The 17,086-nt window shown below is 37.3% G+C and overlaps 1 protein-coding gene across 2 annotated transcripts in view; it reads right to left on the bottom strand.

Moving 5' to 3' along the window:
- MINDY3 (MINDY lysine 48 deubiquitinase 3) overlaps positions 1-16,581 on the bottom strand; it is a 52,112-nt gene extending 35,531 nt beyond the window's left edge. The window contains exons 1-5 of one of the 2 annotated variants that reach the window (XM_027720541.2): positions 16,420-16,581; positions 8,086-8,165; positions 6,127-6,184; positions 5,511-5,684; positions 1,883-1,934 (exon numbers count right to left, since the gene is read on the bottom strand). In XM_027720541.2, coding sequence (XP_027576342.1) covers positions 1,883-1,934; positions 5,511-5,684; positions 6,127-6,184; positions 8,086-8,165; positions 16,420-16,516 — 461 coding nt within the window. In that variant the 5' untranslated portion in view covers positions 16,517-16,581. The remainder of the gene's footprint in view (positions 1-1,882; positions 1,935-5,510; positions 5,685-6,126; positions 6,185-8,085; positions 8,166-16,419) is intronic. The other variant, XM_039388506.1, reaches the window with a different exon arrangement.
- Positions 16,582-17,086: the final 505 nt, after the last annotated feature.

Below are 17,086 nucleotides of genomic sequence, written 5' to 3'. Positions count from 1 at the left end.
AAACAAACAAACAGCAGAAAAGAAGAATGTATTTAGATGAAGCATTAGAATAGTGTCACAAAGCACAAAAAAGAACTACTAATACCTAATATGAAAATATCCAAGTCATAGTAGATCTGCTGTTATATACAGAATGACAGAACAGCTGTTCTGAAGTTACTGTAACTGTCATAGAGTCATTAGTATTTACCCATCAGAAGATGATAAATAATTCTGGAGCAATATGCAAAAATGAATGTGTTTTTTTTATGCAAACACTAACCATGAAGATACATTTACTTGTGAAAGAGCTGGGTGGCTTTAACCAGTAATTCTACAAAACACTGTTACTGAAATTGCAAATAGACTGTATGTCACCAAAACAACATTTGCCTTATGTGTTCTGAAAGACATTCAGCCCATAAACAGTAGAGAAAAAAACCCTTCTACTTAACCAGGTAAAACTATCTTCCAGGCTTTTGAAGAAATTATTACATTTCCCATCAGAATTTAACTTTGTTAGACTCTAGCTTTGGAAAAAGCAAAATGTTCACAACCACAAGTGGTACATTAACATTTGGGACACTATCTGGTTGCGAAATATGGTGGCTGCCTGGATGGCAAGGTAACACCATGGGATCATATGTTTGAAAGGAATAAAGTAAAATAAAAACAGAGGAAAGGAAGATACCATCAAGATTCCAGTGAAGCAATACACTTTCTATTTCTTGAGATATTTTGAGCTAAATACTGCTTTTCAGAACATGGACATTAGTTTTTATTAATTTGAACTAGATCATACTCTCTGCTTATCTTACACAAACTTAGATATATTATTTTCTTTTTGATTTCTTGCACTTTTAGTAAGTTTTGTTTACAAAAGAAACAAACGTCTGCAAAAATATATCCACAGATAGGTTTACTCTGGCTAATACTTGAGATTTTTAAACTACCTTTCTGCATCAGTGGAGTATACATGGCATACAAGGTACACAAGGCAAAGCCAGTTCTGAAATCCACTGCTCTGCTTGCTCTAAAAGCAAATGCCAGAGCATTCATTTCCAGTGAGAAATACAGAAAAATTAAGTGGGTATCACAAGTCCAAAGATTGAGGGAGTGAGTAGGAGAGAGAGGGAGGGCAGGAAATTACTGTTTTGATAAGGTTAAAAAAAAATATATTCTCCTCTTTCTCCTTTCCTTATAGAGTAATGAGTTTAAAAAATAAATTATAATTACTAATGATACAATAAGAAATGCTAATTTCAGTTCTAGTTAGCAACATTTTCCATCTCAGGTGTTTTCTGGAATTCTATTGCTCTTTATTTCCTCTTTGGGAATTTATTTGTCCACTCTGAAAATAAAAGGCTGTTCCCTTTAAATATAAACTCACTAGAATTGTGAGCTCTCTATTTACACCCCAAAAAGAAAATAATTTTTAAAGTGTGAGTCTTGTATATGAAATAGTTTTACAAAAGTTTCTTATGGTATCTCAAATCAAGAAAAATACTACATGACTTTTTTTTTTAGTACATATATCACAAATATTTGAGATAGAAACATCTGAGAACACGGTGCATAAATATAGAGAATTAATATCTTTAACTTAAATGTGAACCTTGATTGGCTGTGTTCACATACTTGAAACGCACAAGCTCTCTGGCCAATACTGCACATTATATTGCTCCAGTTTTATTTGAAAGCCCAATACTTACGCTTAAAATAATATTCCATTTCAAATGGCAAAATGCAAAGAAAAACCACCAAAACCCCCAAACCAGAATTTGAAATCCAAGTTTAACCTGAAGTTTAAGACACCAAGTTCCTCAACATACCCCTTTCAGGCCTGTGAGTATTAACGTAACTTCAAAATATTGTATTTTAAATGTTCCAACATATTACTTACTGAATTAATGCATGAAATCGCTCAAAGCCAAGCTCTTCGACAGCCAAGGCAGCTATACACAAGAGACACTTTTCAGCACTACACATGGCAAAAAATGACACAAGATACACACAGCAAGCTAGTATACTTTCAAGCTCTAATTATATTTTTAATCCTCCCTTGACATTTAACTGATTAGTATAAACTAATTTACTGCAACATTAAGATTCCAGCATACAAATTAGTGAGAACATTTCTATTTGGACTAATCAATTTATTAAAAGCACTAAGCCACTGGAGTGTATAGCCTTGGAAATATTTGTCAAATAATAAGCTGTTGATTTTGTACAAAACGTGGCTGTTACCAAGTCACCAAGCATATGCATACTAAGATATAATTTTGCAGGTCAGCAAGAAGTATTTCTTCCTAAAAAAGCAAGCATAATTATTTGGATCATTTTATTAACGTAGGTAAGCTGTATTTTTTCTTCAAATATACATTTCTGTTACTAAAATTTAGTAGGCTCCTTTCCCTTTAGTGTTCATTATTACAAATGAGTAGAATTATTCTATACAGCGTTACACATTTTATTTGTAAACAAATTCTATTTTCTTTTAATAATAAACAGCCTTTCAAATAAGTGTTGTGCCCAAGAAAGAAAAAAAATACAGCATTAGTGTCTTCCCAAGTTCAACACAGGCTTTATACCTTTCTTTTATCTTTTCTTTACCTTTCTGCTAGTAGAACAATACACAAAACAGATCTGCTTTCTGATGGAAGCCACTTTATGCTGAATATTTAAACAATGTCTGATCATCTAGCTACTGAATTTGACTGCATACAATTTAGTTAAGACCTGAAGCCATTAGGGTTAATACTAATGATCAAATCTTACCACAAGATTCCAGAAAGGGCTTTTTATGCCCATTCCAGTTGTACTTTGACAGATGTACTTGATTTGCCTACGTGCAAATAAAACTGATTCTCCAACAATAGAATACTTTAATTTTCTACTTCAGAAATATGGTAGCAGCAGTCTTAAGAGTGTTAATTTTTATCTGTTGAAAAACTACAAGGAATTGATAAAATTTGGTTACCACAGCAAAACTAGACTTAAAAAATGTATTTTAAAGACATTTTTAAAAAATATGAAACAATGAATCCAAATTGCAGAAAATGCTGCAGAAACTAAACCTGCTTCAAGAACATATGTTTTTGTAAGCAGAAAGTTAGAGGGACTACATCATATAAAGCAATTTTGAACCTGGGAACTTGCACTACTAAAGCCAACACATGGCCAACAAGTCACTGCTATACACCACAAAAGCAGATGAAAAATGCTATTGCATTCAGTAAGTGTGCTCGAATCCGCCTTTTGTTCACACAGCAGGATGACAGGCAGTTTCATTCTGTTACTAAAGAACAGAGTGAAATGGTAAGAGAATTACTATTTGAAATAAAGGGAAAGAAGTAGAAATTCTAAAGAGAAGTGTAGCTATACATAACCCAAACAATGCTAAATAGAGACAATACTTAATGGAAAGAAAAAGAACTAACAGCAAGAGAACATGAGATGTATGAGAAATTCATCTGTATAGAAGCTCTTTAAAATGATACTCTATCATGCTGTGTCTAACCACATTTCATGGGTTTATTATAAATATATCCCCATAATTAATTCCCAAATAGTAGTAGCCTGCCATATGGAACTGTATCTGTAATACTCCCTATCCTCCCAACTCATCTCTTAAGTCCTACCAACTATGACAATGCCAGTTTCTATTTTTATTGAGAACAGTAGCCAAGCAAGAAATAAATTTATTCTTTTGCACTAGTAGTTACACAACTCTGCATTAGTAGCAGTATCTTCTCCTCCACATCTTCGTCCCACACCTAACCAGGTTAAGAAGCTGGTTTACAGTTAAATAGCAGGACAGAAGAGAGGAAAAAAATCCCAAACCTAACAAATGTGTCTTAAATCAGTAAGTGTATTGCATTATATGTATAGAAAAAATACAGTTTGATCTGTAGAGTACATACAAGAGGTACATTCAGTGTCTAGCAGGGAATGTAGAATAGGAACAATGAAAGAGATTAACGTTGTCCATGACACAAACACACTGTTAGTGGTAAATGCATCCTGCTCTTCCTAAGCACATTCCATGATATTAAAGACAAGTCAGGCAGAACTTGGAAGACTTGTACAGAAGCATGAAAAAAGTAGTCATGCAATAGAATGGATTAGGTCACAAGTGTCAGTGTTGAGAGTTCTGAGTGTGTATTTAAAAAGACTTTCTGTTGAACATTTTCTACAGTTAAACATCTTTAGGAATAAGGCAATGCATTAAAAAGCACGACAGTAAAAACCTATAGACAACTAGGCTCTGCTTCACTTTCTCTTCAAAGGAAACTTCATAATATCAGCAAGAGTTTCAGAGACAATTGGAAAATCCACAGAAATTAGGAATTTGAGTTACAATTGCCTTATCTTGCAAAGGAAGATTCTTCTTTTTTACAGAAGAGTTGCAGATACAATTTTCTATATAATACTTTTTCTTACTTAAAAAAAATGCTCAGTTTGGAACACGTAAGTGCTGATATTCTGTTTTTTCAATTAAGTAAAGATTTTTATTCTTATTGTTTGAGCCTTCTAAAGCACATGGAGCGTTTGCTAGAAGCAGATGAAGATGACTTGTAACATAAAGAGCTCCAGCACTACTAATTGCTATAGCTAGCTGCACACGTATAAATCTATTTGTACAATTCTTACTTTGTAGTTATGCCACAAACTGCTGAATAACATATTCCTTCCATCAAAAGATGGCACCTTTATAGGCATGTTCTCATGTGAAGAGTTTTTCATACTTCTTAAGGGACACATTGGGGACAAAAACTAAAAGAAAAAGAAGCTTATCTTTTAACACATTAGATCTCTCCCATTAAAAGATTAATAAATAAATGTCTCTCCGATCATATGTGCACAGATAAACTTTCCATGTCACTGGCTCTGCAGCAGTTAGATATGACTGGATGCTGTATCTTAGTGCAACAGATGATGTTCCCTAGATTCTTGATGCCAGTAACTAATGAAGGAATCAAGACGTTTGCAAAAAGTAGGCAACTGAAAAATTCCAACCTACAGAAAAATTCTGATAATCTCCTAGAAGGTGATTTAAGTGGTTTGGTACTGCACAGGACCAAACAAACAGAAAAAGGTTACTTCTCCATAGCAGGGGATCCAAAATATTTTAGAACAGATAAAGCACTGCAGAATTTCCTACAAAAGCTCCTCTGAAATAAAGCAACAAGTGACAAGTTAAAGTGTTATTCCTGTGTTAGGAAGCACGGATGTTTCAAAATGAAAAATACATCAGGTGCCAATAAATTACAAAACAAAATTGAAAAGATTACAGAAATTGCTGAAATTCAAAAGAAACATGTATGTTAGCACTCCAGTGATAGATAGCACATTGCTCTCAATAAAAAAGGATCAATGTCTCTAATTACAAGAGAAAAAAATCTGTCTGTTGCTAACAGAATTACAAAGGCAAAAACCCCATCTGTGAATTAATAAAAAGCAGCAGTCCCTCAAAAACTATGTAATAATTCACTAAGTGATGGGTAATTGAGTATAGAAATACATCTTACAAGGTTGTTCCTCTTGACGACTAGATTCTGCAGGACTTTCAGAAATACTAGCAGTTTCTTCAGTTGTTTTTCCTCTTATCCATGTTGCCAGACAGTATGACTCAGAATTATCAGAGCAAGCCATTTCCAAAATATCACATAAAGTATGACAGAGAAGGTTCTTCTGCTCCTCTTCTGAAAGATCAGAAACCTACTTGAGTTCAATTGCTGATAACCAGTGTTGTATATAAGATACTAGTATCTTTTTTTATACATTAATGCTACCTAAAAAATGGAGTTTAATAATGAGATAAAAGCAATAATGTTAACTGTTCTTTGACCATACTGGACCAAAGAATTAAAAAGTTGTCATTACAAAAATGTAGTTTTATATGATTTCTAATCCATTCTCTTTTTTAATAATAGATTTCAATTAAATAGATTTATAAAATGTAGAAGTATTATGAACAAGCACAGACCTCACAAATGGGAATTTAGAAGCATTTACTATACATATGACATGGGAGTACACTTAAACAAAAAGAAAGTGTGGAATATTTTAAATTCTTTGTACTAAGACATGCTTTACAAATATAAAATGGAAAAATAAAGAGGGGGGGAAAAGAGGTCTCAGTACCTGAACAGTCTCTCCAAGTAGACTTTTCACTGGTAAAAAGCCTCTTCAAAAGGAATGCCTTTGTTATCAAAGAATAAAATAATATTAAAATACAAAACACCAACTTTTACATTATGTCACAAACTTTATACCAAAGCATTTTTGCATGTTATTAGAAGGGTTTCAAGCTGCTCATCGTTCCTGAGACCATGAGCCTGCACTGTTTACTGACTTTTCCCAATCAAACCAGCTACAAAGGTGGCCTCATAACATTCAACACTGTTGAGTTTGATCCTTCAGTACAGCTCCAATGCACAGAATGCATATTGACACAAACACCTCCACACTCACAGGACTGCAGTAATGGAGACACAAATATATTTCTGGATAACTGACCAGTAGTACAAGACATCCCTAGTTACTCAGACAAAACCCTTTAGCAGTTAACAACCCCACCTCTTTTAAGCCATTGCAAGTCATAACTTGCTGATCAGGTTAAAGAAAACCTATGCATCTCCACATCCCTGCTTTGTTTTTCCATCAACACTAATGCTGCAATTAAAAAAAAGATATGCTCTAAGTTATAGAGAAAGAATAATGAAAGAACAAACTTTGAGAAGCAGAGTCTTGGTCTTTCTAATTACTCTATTAGATATCATTTCAGTTAATCACAGTACCTCAAAAACAGCTGGTTCAACTTTCACTTCTTTCCTGACACGCTCACCCTGTTTTCCCATCAAAGATCTTTTGCCCACCTTTTTAGTAATTCACAGCAGCAGCAGGCACTGCAAGATCTGTTTGATCCTTTCCTCCTTCCCTAGCTGGAACTCAGTTCACTTTTAATCATGCTTTAATCACTTGATTTCAAGGAAGTTGAACTATATATAAATCTGAAAAAAACACTGTCTATAAGAACATTTGATATGGTAAAGACTTGGCATTGCCTTAGAGGAGCTGACTGGTCCTATTCTTTACTCTCTCCACTCCCCACAAATAAAAGACTTTTAAGTCTAACATCAGAGACCAGACACTCTGCATCTGGTTTTAAGACCACAGAACTAGGCAGAGCCATACTGTGAAGTGTAATTCATAATTATTTTTTAATTGATTGTTTGCCACTTAAACAAGCAGTGTTCCTTCCTGTAGTACAAGTTTTTTGGTGGGACCAGTGTTTAGAGTGTCTTGAAGTAGCCATAACAGAGGTTATATGACAATTGCATTGTACACACCAGAGGTGCAAACAATTCCACAGTGTCAATTGTCTGACCCGGATACTTCCAGTTCAGGATCAGATTCACTCTGCTACATCACTTCAATATGTCCCCTGTCAGTGGACAAGGCCTCCAATCAGACTGAGACATACCTGCAGAATTCGAATTGTCTTTAAGAGAAGTCAAGAGTAAGTTACCAGAAAAAGTAATCTGGTCCATGACTCAACACCTGCCTGTCTCTGCAGGGTGCTCCTGGGAGAATGAAGAGCAGTCACAGTTAGACAAACTGCTCTACAGATCAATTATTCTGCTAGGGCTTTGAAAGTATAACATTTCCCCTTTTATTACACAGCAAACCTTGTTAGGTTTGAAAATCAACTACTTCAAGTATTTCTAATACAGTTTGCTAAAGCATTGTGACACTGATACTACCCTTTTAGGCAGGGAGTTCAAGAGATGAGAAGGGATGAGGATTACTTTTACATCTGATCTTTTCCTTCTCCTCTGTATTGTGCATTCCCCACTTTGAAGTTACTTTTGCTTGGATCAACCTGCTGCATTTCCTCAAACAAATGTCCTGCAAAATTATGGCTCAAAATCAGCCCATGCCCATCTCTGCTTTTTTATAGAGTTCTTTGTTTCCTCCACACTTCAGTTATGAAATCAAAATACAGCTAACCCTCCTTTTTCATATTTATTTTAATTTCAAATATATAAAGAATAAATTTTGGTCTAATTTTAAACCATTCCTATAATAAAGGTATCTTACCTGTACAGGTGCTATCACTGCACAAGGGCCACCTTCAAATTGTTCTAATGCAGTTGATTCAGAGTCACTAAAGACAAATCCTGCCAAATGAAAAGAGATTATATTTAGTGAAACATGTAAATAAGAACATGTTTATGTATATTCCTTCCCTAACAGAAATGATACCTGATTTATTCACCTTTAAAGATGACGTAAGTTTTTGTTTCCCTGATAATGCAACAGAATATGGTTAAGCTATGAAGAAAAAAAAGTCATGAGTCAGGTGAAAAGGACAGAAATTAATTATTTATCTTACCAATTAAATCATAACGACCAAGCACCAACAGCTAAGCTTTTAAACAAAAGAATTTCTACTTAAACCATAGGTTTTATTTTATGATAGTGTACTTTTTATCGATACATTAAAATCTGTTTGTGATAATATTTTGTTTCACATCTGTAAAAAAAAAAATACATCTTTGAACCTTCACTGAACATGCATAATACATTTCTATTCCCTATGAAGGGCACACTATGCCTCCCACTGATCTAATTTTTGGCCTATCAGTGTGTCCTATTAAGACTGAAATATGCTGAGTAACAAATATTTTCTTGTAACCACTGACTCAAGCCCCTTAATGGTATTCTTTCACAGAAGATACACTAGGTTTATTGAGAGGCAACATCACCTATTTTCCCTCTCCATCTTTAATGCATTTCAGAATTATCTTACAGTCACATAATAAAGCAAATGCCATAGAAATTATAGCAAAATTGTTCTGTAACCATCCTGGCCTTAAACTTGTCTTTAAGGTATGGTGATTCATAGTTTTCATTTATCATAGATAAATGCACATACATGGACAATTAATTTGATGAAGCTGATACATGGACACTTACAGTGAGTGATATTTTGCATTATTCTTGTAAGTGCTGAGAAGATTGTGCCAAAGTGACTCTAGTCCAATGTAATCTGGAAACCATGCAACTGTAGTCAGCAACCAACGGGCAAGTGGGGGCAGGCAAAAATACACATGCATCTTTTCACAGACAGTGTCAGTCTCAGCAGAAAGAATATTCAACTGTTTCCCACAGTTTCTCCTTTTCCCAGTTCTGTATCATTACATGCTGCCATATGAAAAGCATCTCTAATCCCTGGATATGAATTTGAGCTGGGGAAATGCATCCCCCCCCACGCTGCAGCATGACAGGTACATCACCAAAGCGGCAAGAGAGAACTACTGCACGTTTTGTAGGCCACATTTCATCACAGAAATGGTAGTTGTTTCACAACAATGTGAATTTTTTTATTCTAAAAAGGATCATTGTAGCCATGGGGTTTCCCCTGTATCTGACAGAAGGTTCCAGGTCTGTTTTTAAGCACACGTGCAAATGTGCATTACAAAGACGTATTTTATATCCAAAACCCAGATGCATGTCAAGCCTACATACATAGATCTAGCTTCATCTAATGTAGCAACAAAGCTTCACTAATTCATACTTCAAGAAAAGTTTGCAGTAGTGTCATTTCACTCCTCCGTTAACATGCCCTAATAAGAAATATCACCAGTCCTTTAGACTTTCTGAATTAGTTTGTGCAGGCTTAGCATACTAAAAGGTAAGTCCTCCTCTACTTTGAAGCATTACTGCAAGCCATCTAAACACACTGCAACAACAAGACTTTTTTAGTTGTTTTAATGATTCAGTCACTGCAGAAAAACAACATACTTGGATGTGGTACCATTAAACAACACTTTAGAAATCTTGAATTTGCTTCACATTCTTCAGGTTTCTTACAGAAAACATGAACTTTCTCAGTTTAACCCTGCCCTCTTTTTCACAATTGCTTCCTAAAAATAAAGAACATTGAGCATGATGATCCACCAGAACAAATACAAATTTGAGACAGACAAGGCAAAGTTGATACCACACAGAATTTGACAGAATACAACCACAGAAAAAATAATACTTGAAGAAACACCTTTTTTCTATTTACTTAAATGCTTTTTAATGCTTAATAAACATAAATGTTCTAGAAGCTTTAAGAAGCTTAAAGAAAAGTAGGCTTCAGACAGTATGGTCATGCTCTCTTTTAAAAAAGTTCTACAAAATCTGAAGTCAGCTCAGATAAAATTTCAGAAACCAGCAGTCTGAAGTCCAGCTGGATTCAAGTCTACCTCAGCCTGCAATCAGACCTACTTACCTTTTTAACCCTCCACAACAGTCACATCTTGGGCAATCTCTGTAAATATTCATCAACTCCACAGTCTTCCTTATGATTTGTAAGAACAGCCTGGCCACTCTTCAAGCTACCAACTAAGATGAACATCTCTGATCCAGACTAATTTCTACTTACTCTCACTCTTAACCAGTCATATCTATCATACAGCTCTTTTCACTCAAGATAAAATTTCATGAAGAAAAGAGATGTAATGCAGCCAAAATAATATTCTTTAGTTGATTTGTCTGCCTTTTAAGGCAGACATAAGTGCAATTATCACCATTTATCTGTAAGAAACATAAAATAGTACCATTACCATTCATCTTCTGTGTCATTTATAACATTATTAAATGCTCCATTGACACAATTTTTTCAACATCACTACAGCTCTACTGCATTTGGGGCAGAAGGGGGAGGGAGTAGATCTAGATTCATGTTAGTAATCAGTGTATTGCCCAACATTTTGAGCTATGACATTCCCAAATCTGTCTCTATATCTTTACATCACAAAAAGATTTATTCTCCTTATTTCCCCCAAATATAGCATTTACCAAGGCCCATGTTTCTTGCTCACACCTAATTCTCAGCTCTTTTATGTACAGTTTGCCAAAATTAACCTACGACTTAGTTACCTACTCTTGTCCTTCATCTAATAAGCCACATCATGGTCCAAATCACTACAAAACCCATTCATTCTTCTATTATGACTACTCCATCACTTTTCTGCATCTTTGTATTATTAGCCTATTTCTAAAATTATTTTTTCCACCTGAGGCAGCTTAGACATTAATAACACCGTAATTTCACAGACGATGCTGTGTCTTTTCAGTATTTTCACTCTGTGCAAGAACCAACTCTAACTGAATAAAAGAGACAAGGGAATAGCAAAGAGCATGCAATGCCAACCACATGAGAAAAATCCTTGCTCTCTCTCTGATCAAATCTAGCTATGAAGATCCTGTGCTACTAATTTTTTGTCCTATTCTCTGCTGAGCCGGCCTCTCACATGGAACTCTAATTTTTTTCTCTCTTTTGGGATACAAGAACTGCCTGACAGAAACACTAGAATAACCCATTATTACCCAAGCATGAAGTTTACAACACATCCTAATGTTTCACCCTTTCTTTAGAGCTAGATGTAGAATCATAGAGACATTTTGCTTATGGCTTTGGGTGTTCCAAGTGTGTCTTTACAGTAAAATAAAACTTCTGAAATTTTCTGTAGGAAAAAAAATCCTCAACAAACCAAACAACTTCTTCCCACACACAAAAAGAAAGGAGCACTTACTAGCATAATACTACAACAAAACTCCACTTAATGGGTTATGGATAAAAAGCCAGGAAGTCCTTGGAAGGGTTTGAGGAAAATATTCAAACTACCTAGTAGGCTACTACTAAACTGGGTAACAAGGTGCCAGAAAACAAGGTAAGATTTCAATGTGTCTTCCTTTGTTAACACCTTTGAAAAAAAAACAACCACGAACCAAAACAGCTACAGAATACTGATACTGCAGAATTCAGATATTTCTGAAAACTTCTGAATCTGTATCCTGGTAAGAGCCTTCTATGTGAGTGCTCCTCTAGGTCTTTCATTTTCTTTAAGCCTGTCAGCCTTATTCAGAGTAAGGAATGGACTCACCAGCACCATATTCTTTCTTAAAGTAAGGACAATAGCTTCCAGCTATTCCTTTTTGGGCTCAGGCAGCAGAAGAGAGTTTCAGGTTCACTAATTATTCAGATAATTGTGTTACAGGGCATTTCAAATGCTTACTGCTCTATGCATATCCCAACTACATTGGCCACCACGCCCACTAGCCAGAAAATACAACCTTCTTAGCAGCTTAACTTATATGTTCACACCTCATTTTTTTCCACAGTGAATGCTATCGCCTTTTCTCCTTCCAGTTTAACAGTGCTGAAAGGGCTGTTACACGACACAATCCCTCAAAAACCCCCATATTTCCACCTAAAGCCTAACTTTTCATTCAGCAAGCTTCACATGAGGTTTTGCATTCTTCAAAATGAATTTATCAAGATAACTCTGCATTATGGAAGTATGAAATAAACACTTAAATGTCATATATAACAGAAAGGGATTGGACAATCTGTCTAAAACAGCAAGATGTGGTTATTTTTTCTGTAAAGACAGTATCACTATCCCAAAACCAATACCTCACTCCAAGGAAGCAAAGAAGAAAAAAGCCTACAAGTATAAAACTGAAAACAAAAACTTCCCTGGAGAAGGCTGTTAGGTAGCTTGTCCCTGCTGTTTTTCCAAAAACTGCTGTTGTCTCACATTTACTAACAGTGCAGCCTGTGTTAGCGGGACAGTCCGCCTCCTACTGTCAAGTACTACCTACTTCTATTTAAAGAGAAGCTCAAAGTCAGTAATCATCAGTACCTCTGTGCTTGAAAACCTCAGTATTTTTTCCCCATGAGGTGCAAACTCCTGGAAGCAGATTTGGCATCTAACTTCTTGCCTAATTTCAACAGATGCCTTAAAAGCTGTTCACAAACCATGACCTGAAGACCACTCGCAAAGGCTTCCTTTGCTAAGTGTGACCAGCATCAGTAAAGCACAGGCTCCAAAAGCAGTTCCACCAAGAGATCTGAAGAGGAAATACTTATGGCAAACAAGCAGCAGCAAGTAGGCAAAGCTGGGCCAACAGGTGTAATCACTTCCTCCAGCTGTCTGCACAACCCATACTTCTCTATACCCTAACTGTGAATATTAAATGAAAAACGCTTTTCTCCTCTTTGTGATTAACTGATTGCACTGAGTAATATGGAACTTGAAGAGATGGAAAGCACACAAATACAAATATTCTACAAATGACAGTCATCAAAACATTAAGAAAATTACACAGATACCAACAAGCAAATGAATTAAACATTACTAAATTAAACTCAGAGGAGCACTTTCAAATTGCTACTTCTCCTTAAGACTTTGAAGAACGGCAAGTGTATTCTTTTTACTCAAAATGTATCTGCTTGTCTGGTAAAAATATTATTTCCTACTAGCACCGCCGTGATCATAGTCTAACAATATTACAAGTCAAATGACTTAAAAACATTACAGGATGCAGCTTCTAAACTAACCATGTAATAAAAGCCCATCTGGTGATGTTTGGTCAGAAAGAAGAGTTCCAGGCACGTAAAAAAAGGAAACGTGGAAAGAATGGGAGAGAAAAAAGGAAGCCTGGAAAGAAGACCGGAGAAGAAAAGGAAAGTTTCAGCCCACTCACCCAGCTTTCAACCTGGAAACTGGAAGAGGATCCAGATAAAATGGACATTTCAACATTGTACATCACCCATATATACACAAACTGTACTATTAATACCTTCACACCATGCTTTTGCAGATAAATGGTTGTTTTAAAATGACTGTCCCATACTTTTACAGCTTATGCAATTCTGAAAGGCTACTGTGCTCAAACCTGCCAGACATTCATATTATAGATACGTGATGCCTTGGGGCTTATCTGAAGAGCAGCTTTATAAATGGAATTTGTCTCTTGGATCAATGAAGAAAATTACTCCTAACATGGGTATATTTCTTTAGGGTTCAGTGCTCCTACTAACTCCTTCCCAAATCATTGTATCTATGCCAGGAAACACCCAAGCACAGACCGAAGCTTTTGCACTACATTCTTGTGTCTGCTTTGAGGATTCTGGTAAACAGACTCCACAAGGTTCAAACTGCAAATTCTGCTGCAATCGTAAAGAAAAAAAATTCTATAAAGAAACCCCCCACAAAAAACCTCACAACAATTGCAACAGCAAATCCGTAGCCATGCCTTTGTTAAGTCAGGAATAAAACCAATATACTTAAAGTTGCCAATGCAGCAAACTGAGGGAATCACTGTTGCTAACTTCCAACAGCACATGCACATGAGTGGGGGCAGTTCTGTTTAACTGCCTGCAGATCAGCCCATCTTCCTTCAGTCCTGACCAAATGAGGTCACAGAGTTTGATGCATGAGGGGGACTCCTGGAATACTGCTGTCTTCACTGAAAAACTGATTGGTTTGAGTCTTATATTCCTCAACATCCTCTCTACTTTTCTTTCCTTTACTCTCTACTTTTTTTCCAAATTAAAAACACAGTTCCCAATTTCCAAAGGGTTTGAGAAAGGATCAGACAACATCTACCAAGTATCTGAAATAATTACATTACATATGAAAAAAAAACAAAAACAGATACAAAAAACTCCCAACATCAAACTAGTTGTTTGATGCTTTCTGCACATATGTGAAACGAGGGCCTATCTTTTAAACTCCGAAGTCTTTGTAAATAATACAGCTTGATATTTTTATTTGTGGTTTTCTTCTGTTAAATCTTCATGAGTCAGTGTTGACGTGACTGCTTTGCAGTAAGCAAATGGTACAGAACTTTTTCAACTGCATAGAAACAGAAAGTTGGGTAAAAGTATTATGCTGCTACACAAGTGACTCAAACTTATCATTCTGATTCTCAGCACAAGACCTCCTAATGCCGCACTCATAGTTAGTGGGTTTTGCTACACAAAATTGATTACACTAAGGATATAGAGAAGGTAACAGATACACTACACAGTATAGTCACAGGACTTTCTCTGAAGACAGATAGGAAGTAACAGCTCCTTTGAAGAAGCCACCAAGAACACCAGAGACCATTTCAATTAATCCTTCACTATAATACACCTTTCAATACATTATAATACACCTTTCAATAAATTTTGAAACTGCTAAAACTTTTCATACAAATTATCTCCAAAACGTCAATTGTGGCAATCCAATATTACCAGTTAAATAAATAATTAAGCTTTTTAATACCAATTCTTCTTTTCTGACTTTGCACAAACCTTGTACTGAAACAGCAACATTACTAAAACTTAAAAGAGATATTTCAGAAAGTAATTATATTTCAATAATCAGTTCATTAGGAAAGTAATGGCTTTACTATGCCTGTTTAAATCCTAGATCTTGGAAGAAATTTAGCATTTTCCCCCCCAGATATTATCACTGAATTATCTGAACACAGATAAACCTAGGGAAAAAGATATGAGTTTGGTAATACACTGTGTCCTGTGATGAGGAGTAGCTGTGCAGCTCCCAAATCAACACCACACATGCATCTACTGAAACTACGTAGATGACAACACTCTTGTTACCAAAAAAAAAAAAAAAAAGAAAAAAAAAAAAAAAAAAAAGGAAAAAAAAAAGAGCAAGGAACAGAAAACACCAAGAAACTTCTGTTTCAACCAACTTTACCCTGAGACCTGAATGCAATTTTTTTTTTAATCTGTAAATTCCACTATCACTTGTGAATCTTCTCCAGGAATTAGTGGTTTTTTCAGGAACATTGTAACCATTACTAGAACTCTTCAAAGCCCACAGTCACTTATAGAGAAGGCTATTATTCCCTTCTTTCAGCCAGGACAGGTTCACAAACCGATTTCTTGTGTATCATCTTTACAGGTAAGCCTCCATATTACACCTTGCAATTGTAGTTTTAAGAGAACACAGTAAGTCTCCACCAAGAAGAAACAATGCATAGGCTGCGTAATTTAAATATAGAAAAAAACCCCTTACAAATACCCCAGGTCCCATCAACTGCTTTATCTCTTGCCACATCCTAAAGACGGTATGCACCTGCTTCCTTGGCCAAAGAACCCGTTTAAAAAAAATCTGTGGGTCTCTGTCCCAAGCCTGCCCCCACTTTTGCTAAGTCTATTTGTGACTCACATATTTTTAGCAAAAGAAACAAAAACCAACGAAAACCAAAGCAGACCTTAAGCTCATGCTTCCACAAGCTATGTAAAATCACGGCATGAGACGAAACACCCAAGAAATGCATTTCCTTTTTTTACTCAATTTTAAGTTCCCTTGGAGATTTGTGGCTAAAGACGAGCGAGCTGTGAAAAAATAAAATAATTATTTAGCAAGGGAAGCTGCCGCATCGTTCTTTTGGCGTGGGCCACACGCCGAGGTGACACAGGAACACGAGCAGTGCCCGGGGCACGGCGCCCCTCAGGACACGGACACGGAGCCACGGGCGGACCCCGCGAGGGCGGCGGGGGAGCCTCGGGTGTGACCCGGCGGGCGGGCCCCGGGGCAGCGGGAGGGCCGGGCGGGGCACGGCGCACGCAGGTACCTTGCGCCCAGCGGCAGAAGATGGTGTCGGCCAGCCCGCGAGGCCCGGCCTTCTTGCCCCACACCAGGTGGACGAGCTCCTGGCCCGCCTCGGACATGGCGGGGCGGCGGCGGCCGCGGGGCCGGGCGGGCGCGGCGGCTCCAGCGGCTCCGGCGGCCCCTGCGCAGGGCAGGGAGGGGCGGGGCCGCGCGCGCGGGGCGGGGGCGGGGCCGGGGCGGCCCTTCCGCTTCCCCAGCAGCCCCCGCTGCTTCCGCGGGCCCGGCGGGGAGCGGGGCGGCTGCTGCGCGAGGGGCAGCGTCACTGCAGTTTGTGATTAAGCATTGCCCCTGACAAAACCGGGGCAAAGGGGTGCTCTTAGGAAAGAACCTTTCGAGGGGAAGGTTCCCCAGGTGAAACGATTGTGTGTCCACACTTGGAATTCTTCGTGCGGCGTGCAGCCGAAACTGAGCTGCGGTGTTGCGCCCACTCACTTCACAGAATCACGGAATCGTTAGGGTTGGAAGGGACCTCTGGACATAGAATCCTGGAGTCATCAAGGTTCGAAAAGACCTTTATTATCCTCAAGTCCAACCAAAAACCCAGCACTACCACTGTAACCCTTAAACCACTAAACCACATCACTCAGCGCCACATCCAGACGCCTCTTAAACACTTCCAGGGACGGTGA

Source organism: Pipra filicauda, unplaced genomic scaffold (assembly GCF_003945595.2).
Source record: "Pipra filicauda isolate LSUMZ 115617 unplaced genomic scaffold, ASM394559v2 scaffold65_size3143899_pilon, whole genome shotgun sequence".
In the NCBI taxonomy this organism is placed as follows: Eukaryota; Metazoa; Chordata; class Aves; order Passeriformes; family Pipridae; genus Pipra; species Pipra filicauda.
This window is presented reverse-complemented; position numbering and strand designations above follow the sequence as displayed.